The 15,886-nt window shown below is 43.4% G+C and overlaps 1 protein-coding gene across 1 annotated transcript; it reads right to left on the reverse strand.

Moving 5' to 3' along the window:
• Positions 1-2,838: 2,838 nt before the first annotated feature.
• impdh2 (IMP (inosine 5'-monophosphate) dehydrogenase 2) lies at positions 2,839-12,698 on the reverse strand. The gene is made up of 14 exons (XM_068339460.1): positions 12,274-12,698; positions 10,906-10,954; positions 10,615-10,716; positions 10,461-10,535; positions 9,776-9,982; positions 8,544-8,631; positions 8,217-8,416; positions 7,469-7,559; positions 7,187-7,282; positions 4,364-4,507; positions 4,103-4,247; positions 3,680-3,823; positions 3,113-3,196; positions 2,839-2,972 (listed from the first exon to the last, which is right to left on the reverse strand). The coding sequence occupies exons 1-14, from the start codon at positions 12,369-12,371 to the stop codon at positions 2,951-2,953; spliced, it is 1,545 nt and encodes a 514-aa protein (XP_068195561.1). The 5' UTR covers positions 12,372-12,698; the 3' UTR covers positions 2,839-2,950.
• Positions 12,699-15,886: the final 3,188 nt, after the last annotated feature.

Raw genomic sequence — 15,886 nt, forward strand, 5'->3', positions numbered from 1 at the left:
TTTATCAGTCTTTTCTCTGCTCAAGTTCCAGCTGAGACTAATTTATCTATCGACCCATGATGACAGGAGGCTGGATGTCACTGGACTGGAGGCGCTGAACGTAACCTCAGTGTGTGTGCGTGTGTGTGTGTGTGTGTGCACACACATAGAAGTATCAACAGTGGGATAAAATCGGTTCTCTTCGCCTTTTCTGTTTTGTAGAAAATTGTGAGGAGGGATGACAATCAACAACAAATGAGATATTCCAACAAATGTTATTTATTTACACTTACTGGTATTTAACGTTTATGTACATATTATTAAGAGTTACAGCTCAAGATTATCAAAAGCTTGTCTTCCTTTTCCATCCAGAGCTCCTGCAAAGAAACACACCATGTCTGATTTCACCTCCAAAGGGCTTGCTAAAAAGAAAGTGATTTAATGTCTACATTTTAAAAATCAATCATTTCAACAAGATCACTGATTGTTAAGGGACCTGTTTCACAAGAAAAAACAAAAACAAACCAGGATCGTTATGGTGATTGGCTCATTTTCAGTGGTTTCATAGTTTAACAGTTTAAATTGAGTTGCTATGGAAACATCAGAAAAGTTATTTGGAGAAAAAAACTGAAAATCAAGTTTACCTTAAAATGTGGACATGTGACACTTGTCAAGGTTAGCAATGACCTTCTAACGGCTTCAGACAGAGGACTTGTTTCTATACTGGTTCTCTTGGACCTTAGTGCGGCGTTTGACACAATTGACCACAATATTCTTCTGTCATGACTGGACCAAACAATTGGTATTAAGGGATCAGCACTGATGTGGTTTAAGTCCTATTTAACTGACCGTTCCCAGTTTGTTCACGTTCATAACGACTCCTCTCAGTCAACTAGTTAGTTATGGAGTTCCTCAAGGCTCGGTTCTTGGTCCAATACTGTTCATCTTATACATGCTTCCTCTGGGTAATTTGATAAAGAAACACTCCATCAACTTACATTGTAATGCCGATGATACGCAATTATATATTTCGATTAAACCTGATGAAGTCAATCAGTTGTGCAAATTACAGGCGTGTATCAAAGAGATTAAAGATTGGATGACCAATAACTTTCTGCATCTCAATTCTGATAAAAGTGAGGTCATCGTGCTCGGCCTAAAAACTGCTAGGGATGTAGTGCCAAGTGATGTGATAGCCTTGGATGGCATCAAGTTTGAGGCCAAAACCACTGCGAGGAACCAAGGTGTCATCTTTGATCAGGATCTCTCGTTTAACACACGCATTAAGCAGGTTTCTAGAACGGCCTTTTTCCATCTCCGAAACATTGCTAAAATCATGCATATTTTAAAACGTAGTGATGCAGAGAAATTAATCCATGCTTTCATCACTTCCAGACTAGATTACTAGAACGCACTTTTTTCAGGCTGCCCCAAAAAATTACTGAAGACTCTTCAACTAATTCAGAATGCTGCCGCCCGTGTTCTGACCAGGACCAGTACCAGAGACCATATTTCTCCTGTGCTGGCTTCTCTGCACTGGTTTCCTGTGAAAGCTAGGATAGATTTTAAAATACTCCTCCTCACTTACAAAGCCCTTCGTGGCCAGGCACCGACCTATCTGAAGGAACTTTTAGTTCCATATAATCCATCTAGAGCATTACGCTCTCAACATACTGGCCTACTAGTGGTTTCTAGAATTTATAAAAGTAGGACGGGGGCTAGAGCCTTTTGCTATCAAGGCCCTCTATTGTGGAACCACCTCCCTACCTCAGTTCGGGGAGCAGACACCCTCTCACTATTTAAGACTAAACTTAAAACTTTTCTTTTTCATAAATTTGACAATTAATGGCAACTTAGGTTACTACGTTTATATTCATATAGACCTACACTGCTGGAGACTCAACATCCAGACTCACTGAGTTCCTCTCTCCTCCTCCTTCTCTCCAACCATCTGTTTCTCCTCCTCCTCTCTGATATCACTCTCCAAGTCTCCAATCACACCCTACTAACTAAACTTCTTCCCTGGAGTCTCTGTGCTCTATGTCCTCACAGGACATAGAGCGGGTGGAGGGGTGGAACCACACTGTTCCACCCCTCATCCACCCATCCGCTGTGGACCATCTGCTGTGGACCTGCACCTCCCATCCACCAGTATCACCCCTCACCTAACCATCGACTGGGGTCCTGCTGCCTCTCTTCCTTCGTGTCATCATACTGCTCCACCCCTCATCCGCCCATCAGCTGTGGACCTTCCTCTGTGGACCTGCACCTCCAAGCCCACCAGTACCACCCCTCAACTATCCATCGGCTGGGGTCCTGCTTCCTTTCTTCCTCCGTGCCGCCATACAGTCATCCACGCAGCTGTAATTGTGCCTTGACTTTAGCAACCTTAACCATATTGACACTGTCTCTATCTGGCCTATCTGTCACTCTCTGTCTCTCTCTCTCTGATGCTGTTCTTATCTTCCTTTGATTTCTTTTCCACCCAATGTTTACTATTATAGATTTATCAAATGAAGGCAGCCAACCAATAACATGAACAGAAGACAGCAGCTTGTGGAAAAACATTTATTATTGGACAATATTTATTGCAGTAAAATGGACAGAGACCTTTTTCTTCACACATGAAGGCATTGGAGGACTCAATCACACGTGCACTGATAGATACGAGCACGTTCACCTCCTTCACACACAAACAGCTACACTGAACACAGGCAGTGCATAGATGACACTGGAAGGAAGACTGATGGATCCTTGGTAGAGGACTGCACGTGTGTGTGTATGTGTGCAATATATTTTAGTCTGTATGAAAACTTACTTGTGCTGCTGTGTGTGTGTGTGTGTGTGTGTGTGTGTGTGTGTGTGTGTGTGTGTGTGTGTGTGTGTGTGTGTTGACCAAAAGTGTGTGTTGTTTGCATAATGCGTCTGTTGGTAGGATTCTCTATCTGTGGGTTGATCGCTGTGATTCTTCTCAAAACAGACGCTTTTCATAACTGTGGGAGGAAGAAGAGTGAGTCAGCGTGGAAAAGAACTTTGTCCAACATCCATGACTCAACTCTGAGGCCTCGTGTCATGACAGACAGCCGGCACTGAAGACCAGGTTCATGTGAAGTGTGCATCAGAATGTGTGTACCTGTGCAGGCTGTGGACTCCACCCTCTGTCTGAGCAGACACGGTTCTCCTCTCAAATTTCAGATCTCCGGAGTACATCATGGCTCTGCAGGAACAGAAGACAGGATGTTAGGAACCAGGTGTGAAGAAGTTGGAAACAACAAACAGAGAAACAGCCTAACACCAAGGCTAAACATGTGTGCCTAATCCACAATATAATTAAAGATATACTAAAATAAAAGATTTAGATTTATTCCCCTGCTTTATTTTAACCAAGATAGGTCAACATGCAAAATTCATCCTGGGGGAACACACATCTGAGAACTAATCTATCCAATAGTTTTGAGACACCGCGGTCTGGAGAAAAGGCGAGAGACACACTGGCTGACTTGATGTATCATCATATAGTTTCTGGGGTCATCTTTCCACTGTGTAGCACCGCCTCGACTCCATGAAGTAAAAGTACCTGGAACTTTTTGGCATAACCTCAACGGAGGTTCTACAAAAACTGAGGATGTGAAAACACTACAGGCTGCTGTAGCCAAAAGGCTCACTTTTGCGTCGTTATCAGTCTGCCTGTGATTCCTACCTGAGCTGTGTGAGACTCTTGGCTCCGATGTCCTGACAGGAGTGCTGAATTCCGGCCAGCAGGTAGGGAATAAACTTGTGGATGGAGCCTTTGTCCTGCACCGCTCCAGAAACACCCTGAGCCACTTTAATCTTATCACTCTCACTGCGAGAAGAGAGGAGGCAGCGGTGAGTGTTGGTGGGGTTTACCATTGTGATGTTTTTCTTTTCAAAAATGGAAGTGAATTGAGTGAAATGTTTGCCACTTCCTTTACTAGTGGGCACATTGTTCTTCATCACTGCGATGAAGAGGTGAATTAGTGAAAATGAAATGAGGAAAATGATTGATCATCTGGGAAACACTGGCTATTGCTTGTCCAACAGAGCCGAACTCTTCCTTTTCATCCTCTTTGTGTTCTACATAACAAATTCTGTGTTGGTTTACCTGAAATATCTGGTCTGAGAGCCCAGATTTTTATCCATGGCATCAAGGGAGCCCATGCCACGGTACTTTTTTAGCCGAATGCCATCAGAGAAAAAATATTCCCCGGGAGCTTCAGTGGTGGCAGCCAGCAGCGAGCCCATCATCACTGGACAAGCAGAGGCAGGAGGCAGGTCAGAGGAACATAAACTCTATTCCAATCATCTATCATTCACTTTTATTTGTTGTCTTTAACTCATCAATATTTCTCCCATCCATCCGTACCTGTGGACGCTCCCAGAGCCAGAGCTTTAGCAATGTGACCAACGTTCTGGATGCCTCCATCAGCGATGACCGGCACACCGAAACGCCGGGCGTATTCTGACACCTTATAGACGGCGGTGGCCTGAGGTCGGCCGCACGCCAGCACTGCAGGGAGGAAGAGGAGACACTGAATGATGAAGACCATGCTCAGTTTATCTACTATACCAACCCTCCACCTGCAAGCAAACACATAACAGTCTCACAGAGTAATAGTAAAGCACCCCCCCCCCCACATACAAACACATTCATTTCTGAAAATGGAATCAATTGCTGCCTTTTTCAACTTCAGCAGTCAAATATTGTTTTAAAATTACGTTTTCAGGATTTTAGCCCCCAAATTGGATCATTTGACACTGAGAGTTCAGTTTTCATGAACATGCACGGTGATTCAAAGCAGACACGCAGTGAGCAGACAGGCTGGGGATGTGACTCCTTGTCATGTTTGTTAAAGAAAAGGAAGCAGGAAGTTGAGTCATTGAACAGTGATTAACAACTGAATTTCATCAGGATTTCCATTGATGATCGTTCACTCCACCAACTAGTCCGAATAATCTAACATTTAATGGTGGCCCCAATCGAGCACTGACACACACACACACACACACACACACACACACACACACACACACACAAATACATAACTTTGAAGCAGGGGTAGCAGCTATGTTTTCTCTACACAAAGACACACTGTTTTGTTTGTTTGTAGAGTAAACAAGAGAACTCATTGCAAGTAAACATGAGGAAACCTGAATCCACTCACAATAAAAGACAGATTTTTACAAAAACACACAAATCAAAAAGTTTTATTTTACTAAAAATGAACCGAAGCCTAAACACTTTATTGAACGACAGCAGTGGAAACATTTTCTGTTACCGTTGTTTTGTTTTGTGACACAAGAAGCCTGATTGAGGCAGGACTGTCAGACCTTCACTCAACCCTCTAGAGACAATATGAAGGCCTGAGAGGTGGGGGGGGTGTCTGTGTTTAAAAAAAAGAAATTGCCGAGTAGGCGGTCTGTGGTTGGACAGGACTTGGGCAAATCTTTTTCACGCTGCTGCTTTATAGCCTGGGGTGTAACTGTGCGACTGCACCCCGTATGTAATCCTCAGAAAACATACAAACACAAACAGGAACTAAACTGGACCAATAGAAGCAGCTCGTCCTTCCTCTTGACAGATGCTGCTACACGACACAAAGCCGCTGACGCCACTCACCAGGTCAGGATGTAAATCAGCTTAAGGTGAAGCGATCACCGTTAGCGACACATTTCTGTCTGCCTGAAGCTGCATGTTGACTTATAAAAAGTTAGAATCACAAATTATAATACGATACAAACAATACAAATACAGTAAACACAATACAACCTGCCTGGTCCTGATCAGTTCACCAGGCTCACCAAACAGAGACGGCGTGTCGCCCTACGGTACTGAGACGATCTCTACGTGTTACAGTGCCTTGACGCTAGACTAGAGCTGTGTCTTTGTGTGTGTGTGTGTGTCTTGAGGGGGGGCATTCGCTCAGGACCACTAGCAGATTAGTGAGAACACATTGACAAGCAAAACCCCAAAGCCCCAAAAGCTTCAGAACAAACCAAACGTGTCACCATGACCCCTGCTACGTCTACCAATGCCAAGCTGTTAACCAATCAATGCAGCAGACTGTCAAGTGAGGGGGGGGGACGGACAGGCACTGATGGTGGAGCCTCCTGGAGGCCAGCACAGGCCAGAGGTGGCGGGTAAACTTACTGCAGTATCCTGTAACAGTGGTTGGGGTTTTGGGGCTGTGGAGCTTTATTGCTGGTGGTATAGTGAGGGGGGCTGGACACACAGGTGCAGGCACACGCGCGCGCGCACACACACACACACACACACACACACAATAAAGGGACAGCACAGGGAGGCAGAGGATGGGATTTAAGAGGAAAATGCAAAGAGAAAGGGTTGAGAAAGAAGTCAGAAGGACGAAAGTAAAAACTAAGCAAAAGAACGTCAACAGAACAAAAAGCGAATCTTTAAATCAGATGAAGAGATGAGTCAGAGACGACAAGAAGGACACAGATAGTTAAAACCAACTCAAACCAGAGCACTAGACTGAAAAATCACTGCATCAAGTATTCACTGCTGTTATTCCTACTGTTACCTTCACTAACAGCAGCTCACAGACGAAGCACAACAAGCGCCTCAAGAATCATGAAAAAGTATTCCGAGTAAATCGTCTCGCGTTCTTATGAACGAAAAAAGTGAAAGAATCTTTACAAAATCTTCAGGTGTAATGAAGAGAATGATGATGATGATGATGATAAAATGTATACGGTAATATGAAATCAAATCATCTAACCGTTACATGTTACTTCACTAAAGCCTGGTAGCACCGGTGACAGCTGCACACGACTACAATGTCAGACCTGTGCTCACCGTATCTCCGTGAAATGTCCTCTAATCATTCGGGTTGTTCAAGAACACAATATTCCATCAGAGTTCATCAGTCAAGAGTCACCAGAGACGGAATTCCACAAGCAGGAATTTCAACACGTCACCGACGCCAGATTAGAGAAAAAGAGGCAAATTTTGTGATGTTCTTTCCATCACGGGTTCCTGAGTCTTAGAGGCAGGATTTCTGATCTCTTTCATTCCCTCCAGAGGACAAAACCAGACATTTCTTTACCCGGATGATTGTTTTCTTGACAAAATTAATCACACGAGTGACGGATTTCGGGCTGATCAGGCTGTTGAACAAAATGACATGCCGCACATCGTTTTCATTCACCCACAACTCTTCCTCACCTTCCTGTGTGATGCAGATGGAGCCGCTGCCCATCCCAACCCTGAGCCCGTCCACTCCTGCATCGATCAGGTTCTTCGCCTGAGCTGCCGTCACCACTGCAGACACAAAGATGCTGAAATTATTTTTTTAGTCGAATGATGATTCCGATTTGCATCTTTGGTCTTTTTACTCTTATGATGTTGATCAAACATTACAAGATGCGCCTGAAAAAGGGTAAATGCACAACCCTGTTTGGTCATTATGCACAAGTTAGGTGTGACGGTAAAGATAAGTGGAGTTACCGTTGCCTCCGATCACCTGCAGGGTTGGATACTTTTCTTTGACATATCGGATCATGTTGATCTGGAAGATCGAGTTGCCCTGAGAAGAATCCTGGAAATATAGAAGAAACGTGACATTATGTAGAGACCCTCACACTCTGAATGGGTAAACTTCCATTCCAAAGATGAAATCACAGGAATCTACCCAAAACAGAACTGCTTCCGGGGAAGAGATCATTGTGTTCAGGTGTCACACGTCAACAGACACTTACTGTATGTACATTCGTCCACTTCCATGGCAAGCATACGTGCTTTAAATGTCCCATTCATTCATTCATTTTCTGCTGCTTCATCCACCGTAGCGGGTCACGGGGAGCTGGAGCCTATCTCAGCTGTCATAGGGCATGAGGCGGGGGACACTCCGGGCACAACACCAGTGCACCGCGGAGCCACACACAAAGACATACAACCATGCACACACACTCACTGCTTCAGGCAATTTGGGACCGGCCAATCAACCTGAAGCGCATGCTTTTGGAGGTGTATCTTTGGACAAGCCCAACTTTGTGTTTTGCTAAACACAAAACATCGATCTGCGATCGGCTGCCACCCATCTCAGCGCCACCCAAGTTCACCGCTACAAATTTCTGAAGAGCTCTTCACCTCCATTGATTCTCAGGAATCACGTCTAAGAGTGACAACATCTTTTTAAATAGTCTCCATGTTCAACAAGACAAACCACCTCCTAAATGTGTCCCCATGTCCTCACCAGTACAACCACATCCACACCGCTCTGCACCAGCAGGTCCAGACGGTACTTGTCGTCCTCGTGGGTTCCAATGGCAGCTCCACACAGCAGCTGTTTGCGTGAGTCTTTGGAGGCCAGAGGGAAGTCTCTGTTCTTCTTCAGGTCTGTCCGGGCAATGATGGACACCAGGGAGCCCTCTTCGTTCACTATGGGCAGTTTACCTGCAGGAGAAAAGAGTTGAATGTTTACAGATGTTCAACAAACACAGGTCAATGTGTTTTACTTTCTAAATGAAAGGATATCTGAGCACATCATGAATAACTCCTGAGAAATTAACATTCACCTCACCTTTTTTACTCCTTTGAAGGATTTCATTGGCCTCTTTTAGTGTCACTCCAGCAGGAGCAACAACAAGATCCTCTCGCTTTGTCATCACCTGTGAAGACGCATACAGGATTGATTTGAAGCATCATCGTTCCGAGAAGCCGGTATTTATGGTAGTTTGGAGCTTCAGTGGTGGTCCAGTGTGTAGGACAGAGAGCATGATTTGATTTAACCGCTCATGCTGGTTGATTCGATCACACATTTCCCAGTTTGTGCACTGACGGCTATCCCTGCTCCATGACACCTTCTCTAACAGTCAACCAAAGATGCTGATGCTCCACCTTTAGCAATGTTCTCACCTTGCGTCTTTGAAACAAGAAAGAGGAGAAGACGAAGAAAAGAGTTTTTTTGTCTGTACAAACAAAGCAAGAGATAATAGCAAAGCATGAAACAGGGATGTGTTTGGTTTATCTTGCCGAAGAATATGGCCGTAATGCATCTACAATCGCCACATTATTAAAACAAAAGGAAGTTTAAGGAGTTTAAGGCATCGCGTGGGTGGTTGGAGAAGTTCAAAAGGAGGACTGGAATTCACTCTGTTGTTCGACATCGATTTTCAAGGGCGCATGAACCAAAAAGGGCAAAAAACAATGAGGACAGCAGTTAAAAGGTAAATGACCGTCATTTTGATTCTTTACTCTATTCTTTGTTTTTCATATTAAGCACAACTTGTTTATTGTGTAATAATCTAATCGTAACATATATTTGTTACATGTTTTGATGCATTTTTATGCTTTATAAAACATGTCGGAATTTTGGGCGGCTTGGAACGGGTTAGGGTATTTGCATGGAAAACGCGTCTCTACTTACGAAATTTTCTACTTACGAAATGTCTTCCAGAACCAATAAATTTTGTAAGTAGAGGTACCACTGTATTGGGAAAAAATGCAGTTCCATTCAACAACAATATTAACAATTTATCCATTTTGAACCAGGAAACCTCCATTATGTTTTGATCTGGCACGAGTTTCTCGTCGAGACTGATCTGCTTGATTCTGCCTTATTAAATTTGACCCAACAGCAACATGACGTCTGCTCGTTTTACAGGGTGCAGTGAGAGCGAGCAGATAGTTAGATTGACTGTAGACTGTTGGGTTTGTCTGTTTAAGCGCTTTGAAATGTCTGCTGATATGATTAAGTGCTATACAAATAACAGGGTTTTAGTTACCTCTGGCTACTGGTTTACATCTACCCACCTCACTCAGTGGCAGATCATGATCCTCTGGCTTCAGGAAGTCAATGTCTCTGGAGGAGATGATGCCCACCAGTTTGCCACCCATTTTTCCGTTGTCTGTGATGGGGATGCCAGAGAACCCATGGCGAGCCTTGGCCTGGAATACGTCACGCACCTGCTCGTTGGGACTCATCACGACGGGGTCTGTGATAAAGCCCTGTTCATAACGCTGGGGGAGGAAGGGAGGGAAGGGGTGAGGAAAAAAAAAACATTGGAGAGGGAGAGGAAGGAGCAACGGTGTAGCACAATAACAAATACAAACAGTGGCAGGGAGGATGTGATTGCGAAAGCAGGTTTAAGTGTCTGTAAGGGACTCTGTAAGAAGGAAGTGGGTGAATTGGGCTGGAAGAATGAGAACTTTTAAAACGAGAAATGATTTAATTTTCTATCATCATTTAGAATTACTGTTCCTGCTGTTTCAGTTTTACGTCCTCCAAACCATCAGCAAACACAAAGAGAAAGATATGGAAAAATAAGGGGAAAAGAAAAGTGATGATATAAAAGACTCAGGATAATAAGAACCCAAGATGACACGGAGGAAAAAGATTGGGGGGGGGGGCATAAATCTTCGAAAGGAGACAAAAGGTGATACAAATGAGAGAACAGAAGGAAGAACTGAGATCCATGCCAATAATCAGAAAACCTACCTTGACTTTGCGGACTTCATTGGCCTGGAACTCCGGTGTGCAGTTGTGGTGGATGAAGCCGATGCCGCCCATTAACTGGAGGTAGACATCAGTGTTAACGTGAGAGCAGCACAGTTTGCCAATAATCAACAAAAACTTCCTGTATTGTCCTTACGGCCATAGCGATGGCCATGTTGGCCTCGGAAACAGTGTCCATGGGAGAGGAGATGAAGGGGGTTTTCATGGTGATTTTCCTGGTGAGCGCTGAGGTCAGGTCCTGAACAACAAACAGGAAGAGATGTCAAAGCACCTTCAGGAAGGAGATGCGAAGCCTCACTGTAAAATGAAACTACCTGAGAAAACTAAGATCTGATCTGCCCACCATAGATAATTTAAAGTTTAAAACAACAGCAGCAGTTTTAGTTGGATTGTATGCCTTTGTAAATATTTGCCCATCAGCTCTCACCACTTGTTCTGATGTGAAGTCGATGTAGCCTGGCAGAATCAGGAAGTCACTGAAAGAAAAAAAAGTGAGGTCAGGGCAGTAAAAAGGTGGAAAAAGGCAGTCACAGACTGCAACATCCTGCAACCCCTGAATTCAAAATTTTACCCTGATCAATGTGTACCTAAAAAGGCATAAAAGTGAAAATTTGACCTTGACCTAGTTTTTCAAGGTCAAGATCATCATCTCATTTTCATCCCCTTTGCCACATCTTTCTATCAGCAACAATTGTGAAGATATTTGGTGGACAGACAGACAAAGGCACAAACACTGACAATTACAATACATCACCACCTTGTGAGATGTAATCAATGTCAACAGTTGTGAATCATCATCAACAAATCAGACATTAAGGTTCCATTAACAGCCTTATATTTTAAAATGGAGTTGAATGACCCGGTAAATAGAGTAAAGGCTGTATCAAAAAGATGAGCAAAAACAGACCAAACAAAACTTCACATGGCTGTTTACGGCCATGTGAAGTTTGTTTAGGTCAACATTTTGTTCTGTGGAAAGACAAACAAGGAAAATGGTGGCTTCCTGAGCAGGAAATTAAGTGGCTTGACAACCTTCAAAGAATCATGCTTTGCCGATCCTTCAAAATAATTCTGCGGAGACCACGTTCAATGGCACCTCGATCCAACATCACCTGATCTAAGACCGGGCCGGGCAGAGTGTTCTGGATCAACATGACTAGATTTCAGCCATTATCAGCTTCAAACCCCCCAATAATATTATTTACTGTATAATCATATTCACTCTTTTTTCACTCACTTATCGCATTCAACAAATAAAACATGCGGTTTGACATGGCTGTCTAAGTTCACAGATGGTCACTAGTAGAACTTCATGATGAATCACTTTACATCTCTGTGTGCTTTGTGGTGGAGGACGAGCGAGCAGACGCTCTAAATATAGCCCCAACAGTCCTCCATAACAACACAGGACCGGGTAACACCGTCTAAATGTGGGACCAGTGTGAGCACAAAAGGAATGAAAGATCTGCTTTCCGAGAGCAGCTTCAAGCGGAACACTTTACCAGAAAACATCTGACAACAGAACAGACTGTATTTCCCCACAAGAATTACTGATCTACTTATAAAAAGTTGTTTTGCATCGTGAGTTGACTAAAGTTTGAAAAATAAAGAGAAATAACACTCATATAATAAATGCAATGATATCAATCTACAAGCACAACAGGTTGCACCGGGAGCGGGGAACATGTTAGCTAACTTGAGGAGCTCCGGTTAGAGCCGCTCACTGACCGGCACCGGGTTTCTACTCCGGACCGGTGTTAGCCGCCCGGTTCTGGGAACACTGAGGGGTCTTTACTTGTAGGTGAACCCGTCTCCCGCGGTGAACAGCTGCTGCGCCGACAGCCCGTCCTCAGGCACGTAACCGGTCTGCCCGCTGATCAGGTAGTCCGCCATGACGCTCCAGTTCCCCGAAGCAGTCGCTCAGTCTCTGGGAGCAAACCCCCAGAACACACCGCTGAACAAACACACAGGCCTGACAACTTTGGTGCTATGCTGGGTGCCGCCGCCCGCGTTCCACTCGTCTACCCGCCCCACGTCTCTCAGGAGCCGGGAGGACACGGCAGTCTGTCGGCCTGAGACAGGAGAGGGAGAACCGGACACCCGCCGGGTCGCTGTGAACGTTATACTTCCCTCCTCAGGCCTGTCGGGTCTCCGCCGTGTTTGTTCATCTTCCTTCGACACGTGCGTGACATTCTCATCTGACTGGGCTTCCGAAGTGACGTCACGTCCGGTCGACCCGCCCACATATTTTTGGCGGTGGTTACTGAATGGGAGAAGTTTGTATTTTTATGTAAATGAAGTAATTTGTAATGTTACGAGGTTACGCTTTCTAGGTTGCCTGTTTGTTTGTTTGTTTGTTTGTTTGTTTAGCAGGATTATATAAAACCACCTGAACAGAAATTTGGCAGATGACCCTTTATTCAGAAAAGGCCCCATATAATACTTAATTTAAATTTTATCTTTAACATTAAAAGATAGGACATAGACATATTAATGGGGCTGGAATACAGTTTTTGCATGCAGTATAAAAACTCCATTGTGAGGCATCTTGGGAGTTATGTTGAACCAGGATAAATCATTTCTCTTCCGTATAAAACACATTTCCGAGATTCCCTTCTTTGCACGTCTCAAAACAGATTAAGAAAATTTAAGCCACAGATTTTTTAGTTCCAGGCAGTACAGCTACAACAACTCCATTGTTGAGAACATCTCCGGTATTAACCTCCCTGCAATGTCTCCCTGTAAAACAGAACAAAATATGAAATCCTTCAAGGGCTCAAGAGTTTACAACATTTAGACAATTAAACTCACAGGATACAGGCTTCCTTATGATCTCTAGGGTCTCCATCACTAAAATAGGAGCCAGAGCCTGCAGTCATCAGACTCCTCTACTGTGGGACCATCTTATAGTCTTGAATTTTGAGTCAGATGTGACCAGTAGAGAATGTCCCTCCTGAGCCACCAGAGTTTGGTAGCAGTCAGCTCCTTCCACCAATCCGCCAGGAATTGGTATAAACTGTTACCATGCTTCCTTTCTGGCTCAGGAGTTGATCGTTGCACGTGACATGCTGATGAGAGTTGTCTTGTTTTTTATGTGAATGTACTTTGTATGTTTTCTTAGATTTCTTTGTCACACTTTTGTTTTGGTTTTGTTCAATGGCTTCCCTCCTGCTCACACAGGTGGATTCCTAGAAAGGGTTATTCCAGAGGAGGTAAAAGGCCAATTTCTTTTGTGTGTGAATCAGTTTATCTGCCTGAAGCATTATTCATTTAACCTGCTTTCTTTCATTATAGACTGCCACAGCTGTTTTGTTTTCATTGTTTTGTTTCATTGTTTTATTCTTCTCCACTTTGCTTGTTAGGTTATTGTGCCCTTTTGTAGTCCTTGTATTTCTTCTGGGCTCGTATTTACTTTCCCTCCAAGACAATATACTGGACTGTGGCAGCAGTCTTGCTAACTTTTAACATGTTTAATTGTCTTTTCCTTTGCATGAGTGCTGCGGGGCCGGTGACAGTGGGAGTCTTTGGACGGTGAAGCTATCGGTGGTCGGGGTCCCTTACTTCAGCTCCACACTCCCCTTAGTTTGTGTGTACAGTATAGCTATTTTCGCACAGTCTTTACATTTTATACTTTTATTCCTTGTCTTTTGGTTTATGTTTGCTGTGTGAGTGTGTGTGTCGGGCATGGAGCTTGGTGAATGCTCTGGCCTCGATTGGCTCCCTGATTGCAGTCGTCCTGGCCGTCCTGCAGTGAGACCTGATAGGTCCGTTGGTGTTTGTGTTGCTGATTTTATTCTTTTAATTAAGTTTGTAGTCTTGGGGGACAATCTTTTGTTTCTCACCATTATTGGACAGTCACTTGTGTCACTTTTCAATCTGTGGCCTGTCGGTGAGTTTAGACAAGTCTCACAATTTAGTCATTTAATGTTCTCCGACTATATTCTGAGTCCTCAGTTTTGCAGCAGCTACAGACATGCTCTCTACACATAAGTGTGTTTTAATAAAGCCATGAGTACTTGGCTTTCTGTTTTTAAGTTAAACCGCTGGGGGATTTAGGCCTAATACCAGTTTTTTAATCTACCCCTTATTTTCAAGTGCACTTTTTTAGCTTGCCCCTTAAAATATAGTTAAGAGGGTTAGCGGTTGAAATAGTTTGTAGGAAATGGAATAACTTTCCTCCAATCATCAGTAAATGTTACATTATACTTAAGATAAATGTCAGAGGGAGGCGCAGTGGGTAGGTGTGAGTGTGTTCTTGTCTGTGTGCCTTGGCGGTGCACTGGCGTCGCGCCTGGAGTTTCCTCTGCCTCACGCCCAGTCAGGTGGGATAGGCCCCAGCCCCCAGCCACAGCGGATGAAGTGGTATAAGATAAATAAATCATCCAGGTTTAAATGTTTACCTGTCATAATTCCTGTTGCCATCCTTCAGACGAAAACTGAAGACGCCTCTTGGATAAGAGGTGAAACGTTTTCAAGGAACTTTCCTCAAGTCCAGTGCATTCATTTAATCAACTTTAGATAACAATGGCCTGGATTAATGAGAACCTACACAGACAATTCCTGTTGCTATCCTTTAATTATGGTGGTAGGGATACCAGTTTGATTTTGGATGATATTGGATTTAATTCCTCAACTTTGTGTCATTCTGCTTTTACAAACTCAGAGGCCTTCGTAACCAGCTCTTTAAAGTTTAGTGGGTAAATTACGTTAAAAACAACTTGTATTAACATGCAATTGTGTATAGAGCATTATCATTGCTGAACTTTTCCCCACATAACAAGTTTCAAAACAGGTTAAGCCTCTGTTGAGTTTGAAATACCTGACAGTGTGATCCTCCCTGTACTCATATTACTGCAGAGGTGAAAGGAGGACACACACATGCATAAGATCAGGCACGCAGCAGAGGATTTAAGACTATTCTGGAACATTGTTACCATCATCTATATTAGGAAGTCAAGGTCATAATGTCTTTTAAAGATTCCAAAGGAAAATGTTAGTCCTTTTATGTACTTTTTCTCAAAATTGCTTGGTGCACATGGTTACCCATAATGCCTCTTCTCACCTCTGAAGAGCTTTGTTCTGCCCTCTGGGAAAATGAACAAGGTTCATCAATAAACTGTTAATTCCCACATTTAAAATCCAGTTTGACAAGTAGATTTAAGTAACGTATTTGGTCTGTGTTATTCATTACATAACATTTACCGTAGATTTGTAAAATGGATTTTTGTGCTATGTTTTTTGTTATATAGTGCACTACAATATGTATATTTGCACACTATCTGTGGCCTAAATAAAGCATTAAAAAAAGTATTAAATGAAAAGCAGTGTTTTAGGTAAAAACACCCCACTTAAATAAAATGAAAAAATAAAGCGGTGTCATCAAAGCTGTTTTGAGCTCGGAAACCAGA

The sequence above is a fragment of the Antennarius striatus genome, chromosome 2 (genome assembly GCF_040054535.1).
Source record: "Antennarius striatus isolate MH-2024 chromosome 2, ASM4005453v1, whole genome shotgun sequence".
In the NCBI taxonomy this organism is placed as follows: Eukaryota; Metazoa; Chordata; class Actinopteri; order Lophiiformes; family Antennariidae; genus Antennarius; species Antennarius striatus.